Here is a 23,094-nt window from a genome sequence, read left to right as displayed (position 1 = left end):
GTGAGTCTCGTAATCACGTGGGGCTAATGTGGTTTGTCTATTTAATATGCGCTCGCGCAGTGTCCTGTGCTCGTCGTTGTCTAAGTCTACACGTTGTGTGAATCGTGTGTGTTGCTCGTGCGCTAATAACAATCTCTATTTGTTATTAAAAGTGACTGCCTCGAAAGCAAGGATTCCCGTGTCTCGTCCTTCGCCCTGCCCGCGCGTCACACCCCTGGTCTAATGCACCCCCTGTATTAAGAAACCCTATCTGTGTACCGTAGAAAAAAGATGATGTAGAGAAATTCAAAATTGTGGTGAAGTACACAATGTTTCCAGAGAAACGTTTTGGACAAAGGTCCATTATCAGCTGTGCAAGCAAAGTGCTTCTGAATTAGTAGGAGGAAGAACCACAAATGTCGAATATCTCTCTTTACATATAGAGGGATATTCAGACCTATACAGTCCCTGACATGTTATGTTGCTTATCCATGTTGTGGAAACAAAAGCTTATAACCTGACTTTAAATTCATAAATTGGTTTTAGAAATGACTCATATGAAAGCTGAAACCCTCCTAAATGAGATTTAATTTATAAAAATAAATTGGCTTTACTGCAGAAATATTGATACTTTAATGAACACAGAAAGGTCAGAATTTGGCAAGACAAAAGTTTTGTCGCCTTGTCATATAATGCACCCAATCCTAGTTTACAGCCTCACCTGTGCTCACTAATTGATTGGTTAATTAGTGGGTGTGTATAAAAAGAACTCCAGCACCCCAGACCTTCACTTGCACTGCAACTTGGCCTCTGACAACATGCCAAAAATCCATCCTGTGACCAAAGCCTTGATTATCTAGACGCTGAAGACCAAATCCACTGCAGAGGTGGCTGGCACCTTTAACGTGTCTCAGCGTCAGGTACAAAAAATTTTTTAAAGATTTGAAGAGACTGGAGATGTTTTTGACAAGCCCAGGTCCGGCAGACCCCACAAGACAACTGCTCGGGAGGAACATTTGTTGGTTAGAAAATCCAAAGCCTGTTCCTCTTCCACTGCAGCAGAGCTCCACCAGGCCTGGTCACCTCAAGTCCCTGTGTCAACTAGAACAGTTTGTAGGATTCTGTCTCAAAATGGCCTCCATGGTTGAATCAGTGCCCAGGAGCCAGCACTAAACAAAAGGCAGGTAAAAAAAAACGTGTGGCATTTGCCAAGGCCCACAGCCTGCTAAACGGATGGACGCTGGAAAAGTGACCCCACAGCCACCGCAAATACTGCAGGAGACCTACTGGAGCTTGTATGGATCCAAGATTGACCCAGAAAACAGTCAAGTTTGGTGGTGGAAAGATCATTGTCTGGGGTTACATTCAGTATGGGGATGTGCGAAACATTTGCAAGGTGGAAGGCAATATCAATAGCCTAAAATATCAAGAAGTATTAGCTACATCTTACATTCCCAATCATAAAAGGGGTCAAATTTTGCAGCAGGATGGTGCTCCATCTCGTACATCCATCTCTACATCAAAGTTCCTCAAGGCGAAGAAGATCAAGGTGCTCCAGGACTGGCCAGCCCAGTCACCAGACATGAACATCATTGATGTTCATGTTTGGGGTAGGATGAAAGAAGCTTGGAAGACAAAACCAAAGAATTTTGATGAACTCTGTGAGGCAGGTAAGACTGCATTCTTTGCTATTCCTGATGACTTCATCAATAAATTGTATGGATCATTGTCGAACCGCATGGATGCGGTCCTTCAAGCTTGTGGAAGACGCACAAAATATTAAATATGGCTCTAATAGAACCACAACGTCATTCACCAGTGTTATGAAGTATATTTTTATATGAAGTGAATTATTTGTTTGATTTTCACCTTACTTTCTGTGGGCGACAACTTTTCTTGCCAAAATCTGACCTTTCTGTGTTCATTAAATGATCAATATTTCTGCAGTAAAGCAAATTTATTTTCAAAAATTTACCCTCATTTGGGAGGGTTTCAGCTTTCATTTGAGTAATTTCTAAAACCAATCGATGAATTTAAAGTCAGGTTATAAGCTTTTGTTTCCACAACATGGATAAGCAACAGAACTTATGTCAGGGACTGTATATATTACATGAAACACTCCCTCTTTCTATCTGATCTGCTTTCAGTGTGCTCTGTGGTTCATTAAGCCATTAATACTAAACTAAACCAGTAAGTCTGGGCTCAACCAGTAAGAGTAAGCTAAACCATAAGCTCCATGACATACATAGGTTTGCATAGGTTTCTAAACTGCATTATGTATGTAACCAATGTTTAAATCTCAGAATTCTAAAATCTGAAAGAGGTTCTGGAATACATGAAGGATTCTGGACTGGTTGAAAGATTCTGGATGGGTGAGTGCTTCTGGATCATGTGTGAGGTTCTGAATTGCATAATGTATGATTAAATATTTCCCTATTCCAGCATTCCTGATTCAGCTCATGAAGATACTGGTCTCTGTGAAGTATCTCTGAGTACCTGCTAGTGATTCATGGGTGTTGTGGTCCATCATGTTTCCCTCAATATAGATACCTAACTACAGCAAATGCTAATAAGTCTGTTTACAATAATAACACCCTGTTGACTTTTACTGTGATGAAAACAGTGTCAGTGACAGACAGACACAGACATGCACACGTACATACACACACTAGACTTGCAAGCTGTCACACACACTTCAAAAGTAATCACAATTGTGAAGTCACTGCCTGCTCTTGCTATTCCAATGGTACCTCTGCCTGCTTTTGGAATGCTGAACACAACATGCTAATCAGCTACGTTATTCATTTATGCACATAGCTAATTTGCATAAATTAGCTCCTTCTCCTCAGTAAGAGGCTCTGGCAGAAACAGCTTTCAGACAGAGTGGGTGGATACAGGGCATACCCATGTGCTTTGGTAACCACGGCAGCAGCCTGCCCCTGTTCAATTGCTGAAATGTGTTCCAGGAAAGGCCAAGATACTGCCCATCCAGTACACACATCCCACCAGCAGGGTTCTGTTATGGCCCTACTTACCGCAATGCCACTCAAGTGTGTCGGAACTAATTAACTGATTTTAACCTACTCACTTATAATTCAAGAAAAATATTTTTTGTTACGTCTTCCATGAATCATGTATGATTTGAAGAGTGGATGAGGAACTCTAGGAACCTGTTCTGTACACACTGTCATGAGGATCCTGTCCTAGGTGATCCTGTCCTAGGGGATCCTGTGACATGGGTCCTGGACCACGCACACATGTCTTTTACTCCACACTCCTGACTCATCTCATGAAAGCCTCAGTAGTCAGCTGGCAAACCTCATGAACATAAGGTGCTTTACATTAGTGATGTAAATATGTAGCATTGTTAATTTGCCAAGCATTCAGTGTTTTGATATTACTGATGACAGGGTTGTGGTCTGGCATCATTGAACAATCATATTAGGCAGATAAAAGGTCATAACCTTAGGTTCGCTGTCCGTGGGCTTATGTAGAACACAACAATTGTCATGTGACTCATGTTTTAGTACCAGAAAGAAGCTGATGATTAATGAAGGTTTCAAGAGTGTGTGTGTGTGTGTTTACCATGTCTGCTTCAGTTACCACATTTAGCTCCTCCACGTTCTGTTTACATTTGCATTCAAACACAGAAACCAATGTCTGCTGCACACAAACTCTGGTTGGCAAGCACTACTGACAGTGATATATACACGTGTTACACATATACCAACTGCTGGTTCTACAGTGCTTGCCAACAAGAAGCTCAGAAGCACACAGATTCAACAAGGTACTGGAAACAATCCATCAGAGAGTCTGGTCCATATTGACATGATAGCATCACGCAGTTGCTGCAGATTTGTCAGCTGCACATTCATGATGTGAATCTCTCGTTCCACCACATCCCAAAGGTGCTCTATTGGATTGAGATCTGGTGACTGTGGAGGTCATTAGAGTACAGTGAATTCATTGTTGTGAGTCCAGTCTGAGATGATTCACGCTTTATGACATGGCGTGTTATCCTGCTGGAAGTAGCCATCAGAAGATGTGTACACTGTGGTCATAATGGATATGGTCAGCAATCGAGTCTCATCAGACCAGGTAATGGTTTTTCAATCTTCTATTGTCCAATTTTGGTGACGCTGTGTGAACTGTAGCCTCAGTTTCCTGTTCTTGGCTGACAGGAGTGGAGCACGTGTGGTCTGCTGCTGCTGTCGTGTTGTGCCTTCAGAGATGCTCTTCTGCATGCCTTGGTTGTAATAACTGGTTATTTGAGTTAATGTTGCCATGCTATCAGCTCGAACCAGTCTAGCCATTCTCCTCTGACCTCTGGCATCAACAAGGTATTTGCGCCCACAGACACAGAACTGAAATTCTCAGATCAAATGATTATACATTGATAACACCCTGAACAAGACGATGGGCTCGTGTTTTCGTGTTTATACAATGGATGAACATCTCCCTCTAGCTGAGTAATTGCGTATCACACTTAATACTATCAGAACAAACTTTATTCGTTATTCAAATTTAACATAAAATCTAAATCTACTTTTTTCCTGAGAGTAATCAGACGCAAAAATAGGTAGGGCATTTTTAGTTAGCTTGACTTTGTTCGGTTTTAACATAAAGTATCGTGCCTAGGACTACGAATCGCAACGCGAATGCTCCCTCGTGTCTGAAAATTACTCACGCTTCAGAAGCGAAAGCAAACCTCAAAGTATTCAAGTGACATAGGTTCAATTCAGAGGACCTGGTGTACTCTTTGTCATAACAGATACAGATTGTGTAAGAATCCTGTATGAATGAATTCAGACATCATCAAATGGCGGTAATTGCAGTATACACCAGAGCTGCGTCTTTTCCGCTGAGGTCTTCTTTGCTTTACGCAATGACCGAGGTCGTCAAGGTTAAACCAGCTTGGAACAACAATGCTGCTACTGACCAGATATGAGGACGGACATGGCGAAGTGGTGCTAGAAATGTACTGTGACTGAAGCTGTTCTTCCTAAAGTGTGGATTTACGACTCTGTTGGCCTCCTGTTCATAGGTTATTGTAGTAATTTATTTTTTGTTGGAAGACGTAAGCAATAGGAGAGAGAATAGACCGTTGGAAATGGACATTTCAGGCCTAACAAAAACCCAATCGAGGTCAAGCACAGTGGCTCATAAACTCACAGAGAAACGTTTACATATTATAGCATTCAACAACATTTATTCTCAGACCAAGGATGAATTTTGAAGGAGAATTGTTGTATATGCAAACAGTGTAGGAACAGATACACTGGTGTACTTCAAAATCACACCTCATTTCTGCATAAGATCCAGAATATGTGGACTCCACTAAAAAAATGACAAGGGGAAACAAGGTGTACACCGTTTCACCCCTAGAGGTCAGTGGTCCAGAAAAGACAGAGCTGCTGGTGTCCCAGATACTAACTCAGTATATCTGGAGTAAACAGTGGAAGTATTCTTCCTACAGTACCAGCAGAACTTCAGGAGATGACGGGGAAGAAGATAAACTGATGAATGGTACAGTGGTATTGCTGGTTTGCCATCAAGAGCCAAGAGGTTCAACCCCATAAGTAGAAGTGGTGGGGGAACGACGGTTGGCCAACATTTATAATCTGTGATTACAATCTGCCCTGTAAACCTGCCAAGGAGGCCAGGAACCAGCTGGAATGAGAGTACCACCACAAAAGTCTATCTGACATTTTCACGAGATTTGTGAGTAATTATGACACAGTTGAGTTAAGCACATTTAGAACAGCAAATGACTTTCCAGATTTAACTGGACTGTTGTGCTGTAGAGAAGATGAAGTGAGCAGCGAGATGAGCCCACTTCATGAACAGTGAGTGAGATGAATGGTGAGATGAGTTGTTCAAATGTCTCTGATGAGCAGTGAAGGTCAGTGACAGCAAAGAGTTATACAAAGACTCCAAATAGCTTAAAGTGGCAGTAGCAAATATTTGAGCTATGTGAGGAATATGAGAGAATGTGAGGTATATGTGAAGAATATGAGGGAATATGAGGGAATATGTGAGCAATATGAGGGAATGTGTGAAGAATATGAGGGAATGTGTCTAACTGAGAGTTGGTCTCAGCAGCCTACTTGTATGCCTACTTGTCTGCCAAAGCCAGAACCAGAGAGAATACTATAACACAGGCCTTGGACACATGTGTTGATGTGAAATTCTCCACCATTCTGAAAGATCTGCAGTCCTGCAGCTCAGACCAGTCACAGCCCAGACCACAGCTCACAGTCAAGCTCACAGCTCACTGGCCAGATCATAGCCCACATCACAGCTCGGAGGGTGAACGACGGGTGCAGGAGGAAGTACCGGGGAGTCCTCGACATCATCCAAGATGGAGGAGCCATCAGAAGGCAAGAATGAAAGAAATTCAGTACAGTTGTGACCTGAGGGAAAGGGGCACAGAAGGAGTGAGAGGCGAGAGAATGTTAAGAGTGTTTCTCTCCCCAGTGCTCAACTTAAGCAAACTCAAAAAAGCAGACAACACAACAGTTAATACATGCAGTAGCACAGACACTGGAGAGCAGGCACAGGAGCTGGTGAGCAAGTACAGACGCTGGCGAGCAGGTACAGATGCTGGTGAGCAGGTACAGACGCTGTACAGCAGGTACAGACGCTGGAGAGCAGGTACAGATGCTGTACATCAGGTACAGACGCTGGTGAGCAGGTACAGACGCTGGAGAGCAGGTACAGACGCTGTACATCAGGTACAGACGCTGGCGAGCAGGTACAGACGCTGGCGAGCAGGTACAGACGCTGGAGAGCAGGTACAGACGCAGGACAACTGGCAACACACAGCATTGTAGCCAGGTACACTTGGACTTAAAAAGTGAAGGTGAACAAACCAGGGCAAACAAGGAGCACGTACACGCCCACAGCACTGGTTACTGACCTCACAAGTGTTCTCTAAAGCCTTCCCAATATGGGCTACCTTCATGCAGGGGTGTTCCCGAACATTCCCGTTTAATTTGTTAAGTCATCATGAGAGCTTCCTCAGCCTGGCCATGAACCCGCAAGTCATATGAGAAAGGTGGAGTGATAAGATCACTGCAGAATATGTAGGTTACAAACCAGTTACTAGCCTCCTTCCTTCATCTTCAGAAACACATTCTGTATTTTTTAAAAACTGCTATGAACAGCTGTTAGGCAAATGTACTGACAAACATTAAGACTTATAGCCTGTTTATTAGCAAACTGTAAGACTCTTTCAAATGCAAATACAGAGAAATCAGTTGTCAGTTGTCAAGGTGCAAATTCTGACAAAACACTTCTGTTATACAGGATGTTATATAAAAGCCTGATTTTCACACAAACTGAAACGCACACACAAAATGAATAAACATATGGTGACAGCAGCTGAAAGTTAAACACAAAGGCTGCAAGAATAACAACAACATATTGCCAGGTAAGTACACACTTTTAAAATACATTTTAAGCAAATCCTTCACTTCCACAACAGGTGCATGCAGGGAGGTCTCCCAGGTCTGAGGAGGCCATGTCTTCTCCTCCTGCTTTTCGTTGTGTTTTCTCGGCTCAAGCAAGGCACAATCAGATCAGTTTCGGTAAACGTTATACCCGTTATGCAACACGTTACATGCACCATGGCAGCAATAAAGGTCAGTGCACACACTTGCCTCAGCGGTGACCAAGAACGTTTATAACAAAGGGCTCCTCTTCTCGGCAGAGACATGAAGCCTGTGCCACAGTGTCTCCGTCCAGTGCGGACCCATTAGTCTGTTCTCCACCAGAACAGCTCTTTGCCAATGAGCACAGATCGTGCTGAAGAAACCAGACTAAACACTGTTTTGAAAGTATTCCATGGCATATCATGACCCTATGGAAATGCTGCTGGAACCATTTGATTCTGCAGTGCAAAAGGTCCTCATTAAGATTTTACAGTTAAAAATGTGTGAATCGAACACAAACTAGACAAAATGGAAAACATGTCTGACTGAAGAAAGAACATTAACAGAAGCAATATAAACAACCTAACAGCGTTAGCCTTAACACTAGCCTATTTAACGAAGAAGGAATGAAAGCACATTTCATTTCATTTTAAATTAGAAAACCATTCATTTGCAGTAAAGAATTGCCTGCATTGTTTATCAAAAAAATATTTGTCATGTCTTGTAGTACCTTTACAAAGCCTTTAGAATATAAGATTAATAACATATTTTTAATAATATATTTGCAGTGCAAGTATCCAGTCTTAATATTCTTATTAGTTCCTATCTCTCCTCCTCACAAACACAAAAACAGTTCTTCCTATGTCACTTTGAGCAATATATATAGGCCGGATGTTTTCTGTGATGCTCTGTTGGACACCCACACCCAAGCAAGGTGGACTGTAGAACGGCATCTTGCTCTGCAAGATAACGTACTCATATGACACGTGTTATCACATCAAACAATCTGGAGTTTTGCGCCAAATGTCATGGGAGGGGTCAGGGAAACCAGTTTAACTAAGGCCTGAAAAAGCACTTAAATTAGTGATGTTAACCATGTAAAGTGATCATCTAAGTTATCGCAATTCTACTGAAATCCACACAGAATAAAGAAGCCTATATAATTATGAATAGCAGATATATCTGCTATAGACATCTGAGGCTTCACTTACACTGAAGTTTGGCAACTAGGTGTGTGCTTTTGAAACAGAGAGACATGCTCTGCAGAGTAGATCTTTGAGAACACGTACGCTCTATGCATTCCAGCACCTGTTTGTCAGATCTCCATCAGCTCCTGAGCTAGTAAATTATACAGCTGTGTCCACAACGCCGTCCCATTTCCTCACACCTTTGTTCTTTATCCACAATCTACAGGTGCCTGACCAGCTGTGCTGTCTTTTTAGGTGTCTAGATTGTCTTTTTAGGTGTTTCTCTTTCAGACTAAGGCACAAGAGCATTAATTCACTACAGAAGAGAATTAATAATCAAAATAGATCCTTTCAAGTATTTCTTCATATGACTGCCAAAATATTAATTATATTGTTTTAGATTGGAAACATTACATTAGGTTGATTATAATAAAGATTATTAATGAAAATGATTTTGTTCTATCTGCTAATATCTGTGGAAGCAGGTGTTCCAGCAGGGAAAGGCCCTGCTGTGGTAGAACTGAGCACTCACTAGTTCACGGCTCTGCAGTCTTCCTCCTGGGGTACTGAATCTCTGTGGAGATTATCTCCAATCCCAATCCTGCACCTCTCTTTCAGCTAATGTAGCTCTTGGAGCTTCCAGTATTAGGCTTGGAGATCCATGCTCTACATGCACCGCCCCCACCCTCAATCCATGCTACACCTGTCTACTCGCCTTTAACCCTTCCTTCTCGTCCTTCTCCACTTGTCCCCTTCACGTAGGACTGGTAGAAGAACAAGGAGAAAAGCAGCAGGTAGCTGAAGTACATGAGCGAACCCCATGTAATGTTGGACATGTTGGACACGCAGTGCGCGTCGTGCTGCCAGTGATAGACGAGGACAAGGACGCTCAGGCCGACAGCCATCTGCAAGATCTGCGCGGTGGTGACCAGCATGGCGCAGGGTCGGGGCAGGCGGAGGCCGGCCGCTCGGACGGTGTAGTAGCTGTACATGAGTGAGTGGATGGCGTAGTTCATGGTCATAAACCAGCTGCCACCTGCCACCTGGTCCTTGTAAGAGTACCAGGTGTACAGCAGCACGGTGATGTGGTGGTACCAGTGCAGAAAGAGGAGGCGTTGCTTGCGGAGAATGATGAAGACTGTGTCGCCTGGATGGATGAGACAAGTGATGAAGGCAGAGTGTTAAGGCAGTGGTGAATCCAGTCCTAGGATCCAACTGCAAACCTGATCCCACTCACGATAGGCATGGTGAGCTGGATCAGGTATGAGAGAGCAGGCAAAACCTGTAACCTCAACACTGTTCATGGAGGGTTGGTTAATTACCTGAGGTGGTGGGCATGTTCAGGCAGTGTCAACACTAAAATGTAGACTGGGACTGAGAACCACCATGTTAAAGGAGTATTGGGTATCACATTTGGGTGATAATGTCGAACAGCTTTTGAGGAGAGAGCAGGCACATAAACCCAGCAGGTAACTAAGAAGTGACAGTCTCCTGGGGTGTGTATTCCTGTTCCGCATTTTCTCAAGTAGCAGCAAGAGGCAAAAGTGGCCTTCTTATAGTTTTACTGTGACTGTTTCTAGTACAGCTATTACTGCTTTTACTACTACATCTACTACTAGTACTACTACTACTACTAATAATAATAATATAATTAATAATAATAAAAAAATAAGAATTGATTTAATCATACTGCTACTGTTAGTTTTACTTCTACTCCAACTTCTAATCAGACACAGACTGAAAGCTGCAGAATGTGAATTAGCATTTAGTCAGTAGCTAATTAGCCAGTATATATGCACATGAGTGTAATTTTACCAAGTTCAGGTGCCTTGCTGAGGGTAAAGGCATATGCCCAGAACTTGCTGACGGGGGCGCTGTAGAACTTCGTGTCGCAAACACTCTCTTGGAACCCTCTGTAGGTTAGTAAATGTAGCAAGTAGGATCCTGTACGGATTGTTCCGATTATGCTAAGGAACAAACAGAAAGAACCCCGTCAACTACACTGCATCACTGGAGCACAGCATAGAACATTAGTGGAACACCCCTCTCCCCGCATTTCAACATGATAACATATATACCGTAAATGTTTTGAAACCCATAAAATGTTTTATAGAGCTTTGAACAGAAAATACATTTAAAAATAAATAAAAAGGTAAACAAAAGTGCTCTGATCCTATTTTTTCCACATACATAATTTTTTTTATGCATCACTGCAGGTTCTGAATTTTGAAGCCACTGATGTCACTGAATTAATGTCAACTGGCTAGTAAACCTTTCTGCTGTCATCACTGTTTTCAACTTAGCAGGTATCATATGGAGTTTTTTTTCTCCTTCACTCTCACTGACACAGACATACACATAGTGAATGCAGTTTAGATAAGCCAGTACTATATACACATTAGAAATGTGTTCATTTATTATGGAGGAGGGACAGAGAGAATTAGGTGTAATCAGTAAACCAGTCAGCATGTGGGTTCAAGAACCTGCGTCATACACCTGCGTGTGTTTTGCGTCATAATACAGAGGCTAAAGAGAAGTGACATCTGACACCTGACACCTCTACCTGTGCGGGGAAAAAGGATGCGTCTGCTCACGCATTTACAAAGACTCAGACAGATGTCTAATTTAGGAGTGCGTGTCAACAGCTTGCATAAGCAAAGGAATCATTCCCACAGAATCTTACAGATCAACATAGCACAATACTCAAAGTAACGATGGCCAGAGCCATCAGCAAGGGTCAGACGGGGTCAGGCTGAGAAAGTCCTGGATAGCATTTTTCTTCCAGTTTATATTGACTTTATATTGATTTGACAAGGATTGGGCCTGTAGGAAAAGGTTAATGGGAATTAACTGGAGAATATAATATTACAGCAGCATTTTAATTTCTTAAACCTAATCTAATTTCATGAGATCACTGGCCGATTCTCATATCAGTAACATCCAGTTCAAAACTGGCTTTGCATGTCAAAATATGTAACGTTCTGCGCGATGCAGAGCAGGGAGGCGGACACAAACGCTGAGGAGAGCGAGATTTATTGAATGAAATTCCAAAGGTAGAGTCGAAATAACGGGCAGGGGTCATAACGGGTAGGCAGTCTGAGCAAGACATGTAGACAGGCATGGTGGCACGAGGAACAAAACAAGGCAGGGGAAACAGAGACTGGGCTGAACGTACTTACAACAAAGATGAAACAGAAACAGAATATCCACAAGAGCACGAAAACTGAACTGAACAAAACAACCGATACAGACATGGGAGACTAGGACCAGGTGATAACACTGATGACAAGGGCGTGGCAGACAGTGGGAAACCAGGGCAACAGACAAGCTGGGCGGGATCAAGGAGCAGGGAACAACACAGACACGAGGAACAGGGAAACCGGAGTGACAGCTAGGAGAGGGGGCGTAGCCCTACATGACAAAATAGCTTTAGGTAGCTGTGAAAGTCACTGAAAGTGCAGGCATACATGCAGTGAAGTCATCAAATGGGGCACAAAGTGGTGTATCATTACATTAGAAAACAGCAAAGTACATAAAGGACAAGATATGTGGAAAAATGTGCAAATGCACAAATGAACCCTGATTAGTTTAAAGATGCCTCTGCACATGAACGTCACTCATCTAGTTCATGGCTACTCTGACTGAACTGGTGTTTTGAGACCACACGTATTCTGGATCCCTCACCTGAGTTTAAGTCATTTATTGAGCTTGTGTGCAGGAGTCTACTCACCTGAATACTGCCAGACTCAGGGACCAGAACATGAGAGGTCTCCGCAGGTCCAACTTCTGCCGCTCTCTCATGAAGTGCTGGCCGAGAAAAACGACGGCAGCGTACACGGTGCAGAACACAAACGAGGTGGTCCTGTTTCTCCCACACAGACAGAGAGCTCAAGTCAAGGACAGCATAGTTATAGATGAGGTACATAGTTATACATGGTACAACTTACAGTGAAAAGCTTTAACGACTGTCCAGTGACACCCCCCCCCCCCCCCCAAAAAAAAAAAAAAAACAGGTAAAATATTCTGGAAATATAGAAGAACATAAAAGTATGAATGCAATGTGTCTAAATAGAACAGAACAATTTAATTTAGGGGAACCAGCAAATAGCCAATGGAAGTTCATACATTATAAATAAAGCTGGTTAGACTGGTGTAATGTTGACCTCAGTTGACCAAAGTTAAAAGACAACAACTTACCCAAAGTCTTGGACAAATTAGGTCTTACCCAAATTGTTAAACAGTTCTAACCCAACGGCTAGCCAGAACTAATGTGATCAGACATTATTGTATAGGCTGACTGATTTGTAAACGCAGAAGGGCGCTTGTCTGCAAACAAGGCTGGTGTTCAGATTATTTGTCATACCTTGGATATGAAAAAGGCGCTATATAAGTTAAACCTATATTATTTTATTTTTTCCTTCTAGAGCTCAGACCAGATAAAGTATGAAGAATTACGGGTTTCGTAGATATAGCCGATGGAATGTGCAACGAATTTTAATCGCCATGTACACTTTTGACACACCCAAAGAGAACACAATTACACAATACACTTCATAATACACTTGAAGAAAGTTGCAATAATAACAGACACAAAATAAATACCTTATGATACCTTATTTAATAAATACTTTATACTTTATTTTTGATAATGATTAATACTACAGCGTGTATCACTCCAAAGAACACGACCCCAAAATACATGCTTTAACTCTGCCCAAGCTCACATTTGCCATCGTGCATACGGATATTATGTGTGAAGCTGCGTGATATTTGAAGCCCGTGTGGTAAATCATGCACTGATGTTGATTTCAGAGGAAGATCGGGACTCTGTAGTGAGTGATTCAACAACAGCCTATTGTTTTTTTGCTATGTGCATAAATGCTAGGACAATGCTGTGACCCTGCCAGCGAGTTTGCTTGTTCCATTATTTAATTATTAGTTGAAAGGGCCAGATTTAGCAGGGCAGAAAATATATAAACTTGTGTAAAATATATAAAGCCTACATTTAAAGTCACTGAGATATTTGCCATAACTAGATCTACTGCCAATGAAACATCTTCACTCACTAATATATAATTCTTTTAAAAATGCTTTCAATTGCTTATGATTAGAGTGAGAGCCCCGTCCAGAAGAGCGCCGACTCTCAATGGGATGGTGAGATAATGGTGAAGTCGGTCGGCATCACGGCGGTGACGTTTACTCACCAGTTTTCTTGAAACCACTCAAATGCCGCCCTTTCGTCAAAACGCTGCTCAAAGTCAAAATACCCCACAAGTGTCTCGTTCATTTTTAAAAATTCAACGATATTTCGTAACGCAAATGTCTCCTCAAAACAGCCTCCACCGACGATCTAAACGAATTGATGGAAACTGGAACCGGTTACCTGTACTGTCGGTAAGGTGTGACAGTCGGATCGAGTTCTTACTTTCACAAACGACCGTGCGGCGGCGAGGTGTGGGCGGGGCCACACGTCCATCAAACGAAGTAAGTCCTCGATGTCGTTTCAAAACAAAATATCTCATCCGAAAGAAAGTTAATTTCCTAACATAATACATGAGCTTGTAAGGTTTTTTAAATATATGTAAGGCATGTAATATCGGTTTACATGTAATTACAATAGCTGTTGGTGTTATATTGATAGAGTACCTATTACAATAAAACTGGAACTTTAATTTTGAAAAATGTTAAACGGTCCTCCGTAACTTCACGGGATACACCTTCAAAATGTTAGGATATATCCTCTCGGAAATGCGAACGGCGAAATAAATGCGCAGTAATTTTCTGCATACAAGTATGTGATTACATGTAAAACCACATTCTACACTTTAAACTGAATATATATACATATATATAATGATGATAGTGATGTTGCCTCGTTAGCTGCTAGCTTGCTGGCTGGCTAGTATGTAGAGTGGAGTGAAATGTCCAGGGCAGTAATCAGCAGGACCGGACTAGGTTAACGTTTATATTGGCAGTATTATTCACTAAAGATTTGCAGTTGTCCGGTGCCCGAGTTTAGAAACGAGACGATTTTTAAAATCTGCTGTCTACAGTACCGGATGTATAAACCGTTTTGGAAACATTGTTGCCAGCTAGCTACTTATGAAATGTGTTTAACAGGTATATGTAGTGCAGGCAGTCCGTTATGGTCAGACTAGTTATCTTGGGCGAACATGTGTCCATTTCGGAGGCGTTGTTACGGGTTTTTTGTGCTTATTCATTCTGTGAGACCGTTTGTAGCGCTGTGTCAGTTTGTATGACTGAATGTAACAGTTGACCGGAGACGGCGAATATGAACGTACTCCTTCTAAAAGAGCCACGGGAGAGCGACAGCGGACTTGATCCATACATCAAGGTAACGTAGTTCTAACACGTGTCCGCGTTTTAACACTATCTGCAGCATAGGTACAATACCAGAGGGGTATGGGAGGCAACATACACGAGGTTGCTTCACAGTGGTAAACGTGTCTAACAGGCACAGCCGGCCCTGACCAGTGTGCTGCCCTAGGCGAGGTTTTGGTTGGTGCCCCCTGCATCGTCTATCATCGGGTCGATTGTTTCAGTATTAAAGAAACAATTAAAAAGCAAATAAATTAGAAATATTACCGTATAACACTAAAAAATATAAAGGTGTTGCACAAAACTTTAAAAACTATTTTACATAAAGTGCAGAGAACGACTTTTAATTATTAATAATAAATTAACAAATAAAACATAACTACCTCCAGTGCAAATCAGTGCAATACGCCTACAGCAACATTGTTATAATTTCAAAAGTGCATCTGAAATGAACAGAGGAGCATATGTGTGTTTTAATATATATTTATTTTATAAACTTGCTGAGCTAAGCTAATAATAGCACCTAATAGGATTGGGCAGTATGATGACAGTATTGTAAAATAGTGGCAGTATATTAACCACATGATGTAACTCAATGTGTCAAATCTGTACTTTGAAAAATGGGGCATTTAAGACATTCAAATTTCTTTTATGAGTTTAAGGAAGGGGGTAACTGATGCTATCACTTGCTAGCTAGTAACTATTTTTCTGAAGAGAAAATTTGGACATTACAGGAGCTCGACAGACATGGTCTCTCAGCAACACTGGTCCCTGTGCTGTCTTTTAAGTTTGTGTCCCTGAATGCCTTGTCAGACAGGGTAAGCATCAACTCACTTTACACATATTATCCTCATTATCAACAGTTGAATTCTGCACGTGATGCATTATTATGATGTAATTATTTAAATACCTGCAGGTTTTTCAGCCTGAAAGACACGGGGGGCTAATTTTTACGAGCCCGAGAGCCGTCGAGGCTGTGAAGATGTGTATTGATAACAGCACCCTGAGAGAAGGTTCGTTTATGAGAACCCCACAGAAGAACCTCTGCAGATCTCACTAATTCAGATTGGATAAAAAAAAAAACAGCAGAAGCACCACAACCACCATTACACAGCAAATGTCTTGCTTGCCCTTCCTCAGAGTCTTAGGGTTCATGTTTTTTTTCCTGCAGGTTCTGACTGAGATAAAAGATTGTAAGGAGAAAAATACAATTTCAAATATATATTGAGGCATACAAAGCTTGCATATCATTCATCTGGTCTTCATGGTGTAATCAAGAGAACAATAACACACATCTGCCTGAGCTATCTAAAACCTGGATACCATCACATTACTACATGAGTAATGGTCACCGGTCCTACAGTTTTCTTCTTTCATAGGAAGTTGTCACCTTTATCAGATGTAGCTTAACACAGGTGATCAGTGTTGTCTTCTGAAGTTATTGATTAGTTGAATTGGGCCTGGTGGATGGTGCATTAGAGTTAGGAAAGAAGCCCTCTACAGAGTGTAATGGATACTAATGCATTCGTGGCTTCACAAATCACAGCACATGTTTAACGACTGGAACTGGAGCTGAATATCTGCTGCATTAATACAGATGGACCACTAGGTGTCACTTCACCATCTGATAAACTGGAACGTTAGAACAAGGAGTGAATATTTAAAAAAAGCCTAAGGACCTTAATGATGGCATCAAGCAGCCTGAATGTCAGACAAACAAGTATTTTAGTATTGATACAAATATTAAACACATATTGTGTAGATACAAAATGGCATTTTAAAAGTTGTTCTAATAAATAATTCAATTGTTTGCAAATTTCTATTTTCAGAATGGAACGCAGTAAAGGAGAAGTGGAATGCGAAGTCAGTGTATGTGGTGGGGAGTGCTACTGCATCATTAGGTACTTTAGCCATCTTCCTGCTATTGCCCTGTGTGTACTTGTTGAAAATCTGCCACGCAAACCCAGACTTTGAAATCTAGGTTTAGTAGACACTTTGCAAAATAACTCAAAGGTTCACTTTTCTTAGTGGAATACTATAATATATAAATGTAATTATTTACAGTATCAGATTACCATTGTAGAGATTCACATAGTGCCCAGTCCGTTCACTGCATTCATAATAAGCCCCCAAGGCGCCGCCGCCTCACAGGCTCTTTGCAGGGGTCACCAGGTAGGCACCTTCCTTCATCTGCAGTTCACTAAATTAAGCCCACAATGCCTTCAGAAGGCTGAACACTGAGGTCTGGCATCCCAGACAACCCCCCAAGCTCACTAAACCGGTTTCAAAGCTACAGAACTCTTTAAACATAAACCCCCGCCGGCGTCCCTGGTCACTGTTCTGTCTCATCAGGGAAGCCAATGTATGTGTGTTTTGTGGACTGCACCTATTCACACCTGCACTGTTAATGCACACTCTGTGCAGCCACTCCATACAGCAACTCACCAATAGCACACACTGAATTAGCCACTCTTAAAAGTACACACTGCATCGCCACATAGCCAATCCCTTCCTACACTAATATCCATATCAGCCTCTCCAACAACTAATGTAGTTCACAGCCTCACTGGTATTAATGAGTACTCAAGTTTGGCCAGTTCCAAAGGATTTTACCCATTACACCAACAAACATTCCCTAACACTGCAGATCTATACAGTCCTCCCTGGTGATTAAGGCCACACCCAGCCCCACTGGCAACCATTAACACATGCCCAGTGCCACCAGTTTCATCTGGATCTACCATTCTAGACATCACAGGGATATGACAAGTGTGAATTATTCTGCAGAAACAAAGACATGTAAAATGGACATGGACGGCATTGCTCATGTCTTCCGAGTTGTGCATTTGCGTCTGTCCTGGTCTGACACGCCTCTGCCAGTTGAGAAGCCCTGCAGTAACAGAAGGCACTGACGCTGGGCTGCAGGAGATGGAGGAGCTCGAGAACACACATGGCTCCCTGGGCTTGGGGCTCCGTTATTACAAAAGTGCTAGTCAGATGAATGAATGAATGCATACAACGTCGGTTAAGACATGTGTGATGCATTGCCGTTTTTATTTCTTTGTCAGACTGGTGCACAATATGCTGCAAATGAATGCAGATGAACCTTCTAACAAATAGTGCGTTTTTTATTGCCATGAACATCTTTGCCAATCTGAGATGTTCCAGATGAGCGTCCTGTGGCTGTTGCGATAAATGACTGCATTTACATTATCCAACAAATGTGAATATTTTGACCAAAACCGATCCAAGACAGTCTTCAATGTGTTATAATGCATTGCATTGTTGCATTTTGGCACTACATATTAATGCAGTATTTACTTCAGTATCAGGCATCCAATACATGTGTTTATCAAACTGTAATAGACGTTTCATCAAAATGGTTGTAAAAAAAATCATTCAGGCTGTTCAGGAGCACGCTGGCCGACTTACACCCGGGTGCAGTTCACAAGACCCTGCTGCTTTTCTCTTTAGCTCATTAGCTAATGAGTTGCTCATTAGTGTTTGTGTGTGTGTGTGTGTGTGTGTGTGTGTGTGTGTGTGAGAGATAGAGAGAGACACCTGGAGAACTGTGGTAGTGTTAACTTCCTTTGCCTGCAGCTGAATAAAGGGGGAGGGGGTGCATTACAAGCTGTGGTTTACTGGTTTCCAGTCACACATGCCTACCGCTGACAGTTTGACAATAATTAGCCCCAAGTCCTTCCTCTGGCACCATGTGGGGTGACCTGTCAGGACCGTGCTGGTGCAGGTCAACAGAAGTGTTTTCTAAGGTCAGAAAAGCTCTGAACCACCACCTGTCTTTGGGTGGGTGGTTCATGTACTTAAAGAAGTCTAACTGAGACACTGCTGCATTTACAGTTGTGTAATCTGCTCATGTAAAATCTCCATATAAAATACTATTTATAGGACATAGAATCAAATTCTACTTCTTAAAAAATACAGCCGTGAATTGAATTCTGTTTTGCTTTATAAATGAAATGTTTTTGCTTACATGATAAACATTTTGCTTTTAACAGCTCAACCCCATTTGCTTTAATGTAAAGTTGAAAATCTGTCTTTGATTACTGGCATTTGTGTGTCTAAATTAACGGTCTTTGTCTCTTTTCCTGTGAAGTTCATAGTCTGGGGCTCATCCCCCAGGGGGAGCACACAGGCACAGCTGACGTTCTGTCCCGGCTCATTGTGCAAAGTGAGAACACATCTGCTCCAGTCACAATTCAACCCAGTCTTTAAGCCTAGCATTTAAGCCTAGTCTTTAAGCCTAGACTTTAAACTTGGTCTTTTTGATTTACACAATCACAGCATCTGTGTGTAACTGCCTTTGGTCAAAATAATGCAGGTCTTTAATGTCATGTTCATGAAGGCACTCTTAATAAATGTGCTTTTAAATTAGGCTTGTAAATCTGTATTCATTATCTTGATGTTTGTTGATGTTAGTGCAATTTTCATGAGTCACCATGTCCTCACACTATTTTTTAAATATGGGGAAAAAAAACCCTCTGTTCTTGTACAAAGACTTCACTTCCACAAACCACTTTACACTTAAAGACATTACTTGGTAATGTGGTAGTTATATGTTGAAAGTAAATGCAAATTGTAAGAATATAAAAAAATCAGACATAGCCTCTGTCCCAAGAGAATAAATGCAAAAATAAAGAAGTCTGTGTAGGCAGTGAACAAAACATCAGTAAGGAATCATTTCCCATGTGCTTTGAACAAAAGGAAAAGCTGTTTGTCATGCTGGTGCTCTACTGCTTCCGCAGGAGAAAACGTGAAGAGTTTACCTCTGCTGTTTCCCTGTGGCGCTTTGAAGAGAGAGGTGCTCCCCAAGACACTGAGGGAAAACGGTTAGACAGTGATTGGTGTAACTGAGACAGCTTTGCTAACTCCAGTCAGTGTGACATGCTGATGTTACCGTTCCAGTCTTCATATCCGATTGTGTTTTTAAATCTGTAGTTGTGGGTGTACATGATGTTCAAAGGTGCCATTTGTGACTCTGCCAGCTATTTGCTTTGACACCTGCTTTTGTTAATTACAGACAGAGAAAAGCATGTTGAACATGTTTCTGTTTGTTCTAAATATATGTTGGAACTCATTTCTATCTGGGATGGTGTGTGTGTGTGTGTGTGTGTGTGTGTGTGTGTGTGTGTGTGTGTGTGTGTGTGTGTGTGTGTGTGTGTGTGTGTGTGTGTGTGTGTGTGTGTGTGTGTGTGTGTGTGTGTGTGTGTGTGTGTGGAGGGGAGATGAAGCGAGTGAGAGTGTAATTGAATAGCGTCTGTTCTCCCTGTGCTGCCGTGTGTCGAGGCTGCTGGTGTCACAGTCTCCTGGGTCCAGTACTAATTACAGCCCTGTGTCTAATTGCACCATGACAAAGAGCATGAGTTCTCTCCCCTTTCCCCTCTCAGGCATCCCTCTAGAGACCATTACAGTCTATCAGACAGTGGACCATCCTGACGTGGAGATCAACATCACTCGCTATTTCTCTAAACACGTGAGTCTTCCTGGTTGAGTGACAGAATGACTTTCAGATCTGTTAGAGACATGTGCCATGCTCACTGGCCAGTTTAAGTGCCTCAGATGACCTTATCTTTCCACTTTGTTCACCACTCTCTGTGCCAGTCTTCACTACGCAGTTTTCTGACCACAATACTACTACTGACTAAATACATTTTATTTTACAGCATTCTTAACACAGTGACACAGTCATGGTCATAGTTGCTACACTAGTATGAGTTTTGTGTCTGCTGGGTTGGCGATGGTATTTCCCTCAAAAGCATGAAATCAGCAATGTCCCCAAGGCCAGAAACTGAGCCGTAAATAAAGGACAACGGTGAGGTTGTGAGGCCAGACTGTGCATGGCCAGATGCCACTGCAACCATCCCTAATAAATCCATTTAATGATCTGAGTGTTTCATAAATCTCAAGTGTAAATGATCACCCAGCTTGTGAGTCTAGGTGACTTCTAGAATACCTTGCAATGCAAATCCACTTCCTCTGAATTCACCCAAGGTAGCTGGGTTTTCACAAATGCTGCATTTGCTTCGCTCAAATGAGAGAGCAGTTATGCCAAATCAGAGCTTGAAGTAGTTTAGCTTGTGCTGGAAAAAATGTTCCCTCTTTAATCTTACTTGTGGTTAAACTGGATTTCAATGTAGGCTATCTCCTGTTATAAACTAGTGTTTTGCAGTTTAACACAGTTTGTATTTTTCACACATTTTCTCTCCAGAGTAACAGATAACCAGGTAAACAGATAACTTTCCTTTAAGACCAGCAGAATGGTCCTGACACAAATGCTACATTTCATTTTTAAATCTGAAAGAGTAAACAACATTTCTTTTTGGTTTGAGAGGTTAATTTAGAGAAAGGCCAGAAAAAATACAATTATTTATATTACTAAGTATAATAATACTTAGTTACATAATACAAATGTGATATATCTTGTAAAAGTGTGTGTGTGTTCTTCCATGTTTGTCAGGGAGTACCTGCCAGCATTGCTTTCTTTAGTCCGTCAGGTGTAAGGATTAGTTTGGAACTGCTGAAGAGACTGGTTGGACCACGGCTGGACCAAATAAAGGTAATAACTATTATTTTTAGTGCTGTCAATTCCAGGTGCCGCGATTAAAAGTCCTCACCAGGATTTTGCTCAGGCTTCCTGGATTGTGTTGATTCCACTAATTTTACCTGGATTGCTAATTAGAAAATCTAGCAAGCTTGAGCAAAATCCTGGTGAGGACTTTTAATCGCGGCACCTGGAATTGACAGCGCTAGTTATTTTCTTAAAGGAGTCTACTGCACTTAGTAGTGGTAGTAGTAGTAGTAGTACTAGTGGTAGTAATTGTAGTGGTAGTAGTAGTAGTAGTACTAGTGGTAGTAATGGTAGTGGTGGTAGTAGTACTAGTGGTAGTAATGGTAGTGGTGGTAGTAGTAGTTCTAATTCTCTTATATATTGTGTGCCAGTGACATTGCAGTCGGACTCCAGTTCTACTAAGTCACAGTTCTGCACAGTTCCCTGCTCCGACACCCCTGATTCCACACATTTGCTAATTCAGTGCTTGCACGAGATCTGACAGGTTGAAGCGAGAAAGCCCTGTTCTGCAGAGTTTGAGACGTGCATTAGTTCTCAGTCACGCTCAATGTACCACATTACACCTGAACTGTCCTCCTAGGACTCAGCACTGTTTCTATATATATGAACAATTACATAACCATTGCTGCAACTATGCACCATCGAATCTTAATGCAATAAATCTGAAGAAATACAATGTTTTATACTGAATGATGTGGGCTGCAGTCATCCATACTTGAAACTTAATTTCATATCTTCATCTTAAATATTGAGAAGCTACACTTATAAAATAAATAAATAAGAGCAATGTCATTATGATGCACTGGTCTTACGTAGCACCTGTACTTGAGTGTTAATAGCTCCCCCTTTGTGCACAATCTTCAGCCTGCTAAATGTGAGTCAGACTGTTTGTGTGTTGCCCTGCAGTTTGCAGCTATAGGCCCCACCACAGCCGATGCTCTGGAGGCAGAGGGGCTGAGAGTCAGCTGCTTGGCCGAGAAACCCACCCCGCAGCACCTCGCTGACAGTGTGGCACACGCCCTGGGCACAGACCTCTCCACCCACCCCCCAGGATCCACAGAGTCTGACCAGACATAGAAAAGGGTTTGATTTAGAGAGAGCGATTGGGGGCCCCTTAGATAGCCTTGGAAATAAATTGTTTCTAATTTTATACTCTTATAAACAGACTGTCACTGTGTCCTTTCGTTTCACACCATCAGCCTGTCTCCTGTGAGCAAAATCAAATCTATTGTTTACTTCTTTGTTGCTGACAGGAGTAGATAGCAATCGAATCTTATTGAAATGAAACCAGCTATGAAAACGACTGAATACAATGCAGAAATATGAATGTATGGTCTGTCGCTTTATTAATGTCTAAAGCACACGTATTGTGCACATAACTGTGGCTACCGCCTCTACGTCCTGTGTGTGGTTTATGTTGAAATGTCCCAATATGTGGGACCCTATGCTAGTTTTTTACATCTTGGATCTTGAATTCGAATTAAAAATTCAGTGTGACAAGCAGCTTCTAAAGAGTAGTTCTTTATGGGCTATTACTCCGACAAGGCAGCTGGGTTTGCTTTGAGGAGAT

General features: G+C 41.8%; 2 protein-coding genes across 2 annotated transcripts; one reads left to right on the top strand and one right to left on the bottom strand.

Moving 5' to 3' along the window:
• Positions 1-7,177: 7,177 nt before the first annotated feature.
• Positions 7,178-14,055, bottom strand: LOC143510472 (very long chain fatty acid elongase 6). Its single transcript, XM_076999859.1, has 4 exons — positions 13,804-14,055; positions 12,330-12,461; positions 10,415-10,566; positions 7,178-9,746 (listed from the first exon to the last, which is right to left on the bottom strand). Exons 1-4 carry the CDS (start codon positions 13,884-13,886, stop codon positions 9,307-9,309), a joined length of 807 nt encoding a protein of 268 aa, XP_076855974.1. The 5' UTR covers positions 13,887-14,055; the 3' UTR covers positions 7,178-9,306.
• Positions 14,056-14,121: 66 nt separating this feature from the next.
• uros (uroporphyrinogen III synthase) lies at positions 14,122-23,024 on the top strand. The gene is made up of 10 exons (XM_076999858.1): positions 14,122-14,390; positions 14,873-14,954; positions 15,673-15,756; positions 15,855-15,951; positions 16,768-16,839; positions 19,053-19,127; positions 19,702-19,785; positions 20,344-20,429; positions 21,414-21,512; positions 22,431-23,024. The coding sequence occupies exons 2-10, from the start codon at positions 14,892-14,894 to the stop codon at positions 22,599-22,601; spliced, it is 831 nt and encodes a 276-aa protein (XP_076855973.1). The 5' UTR covers positions 14,122-14,390; positions 14,873-14,891; the 3' UTR covers positions 22,602-23,024.
• The last annotated feature ends 70 nt before the right edge of the window (positions 23,025-23,094 follow it).

Source organism: Brachyhypopomus gauderio, chromosome 3, assembly GCF_052324685.1.
Source record: "Brachyhypopomus gauderio isolate BG-103 chromosome 3, BGAUD_0.2, whole genome shotgun sequence".
NCBI lineage: Eukaryota > Metazoa > Chordata > Actinopteri > Gymnotiformes > Hypopomidae > Brachyhypopomus > Brachyhypopomus gauderio.
This window is presented reverse-complemented; position numbering and strand designations above follow the sequence as displayed.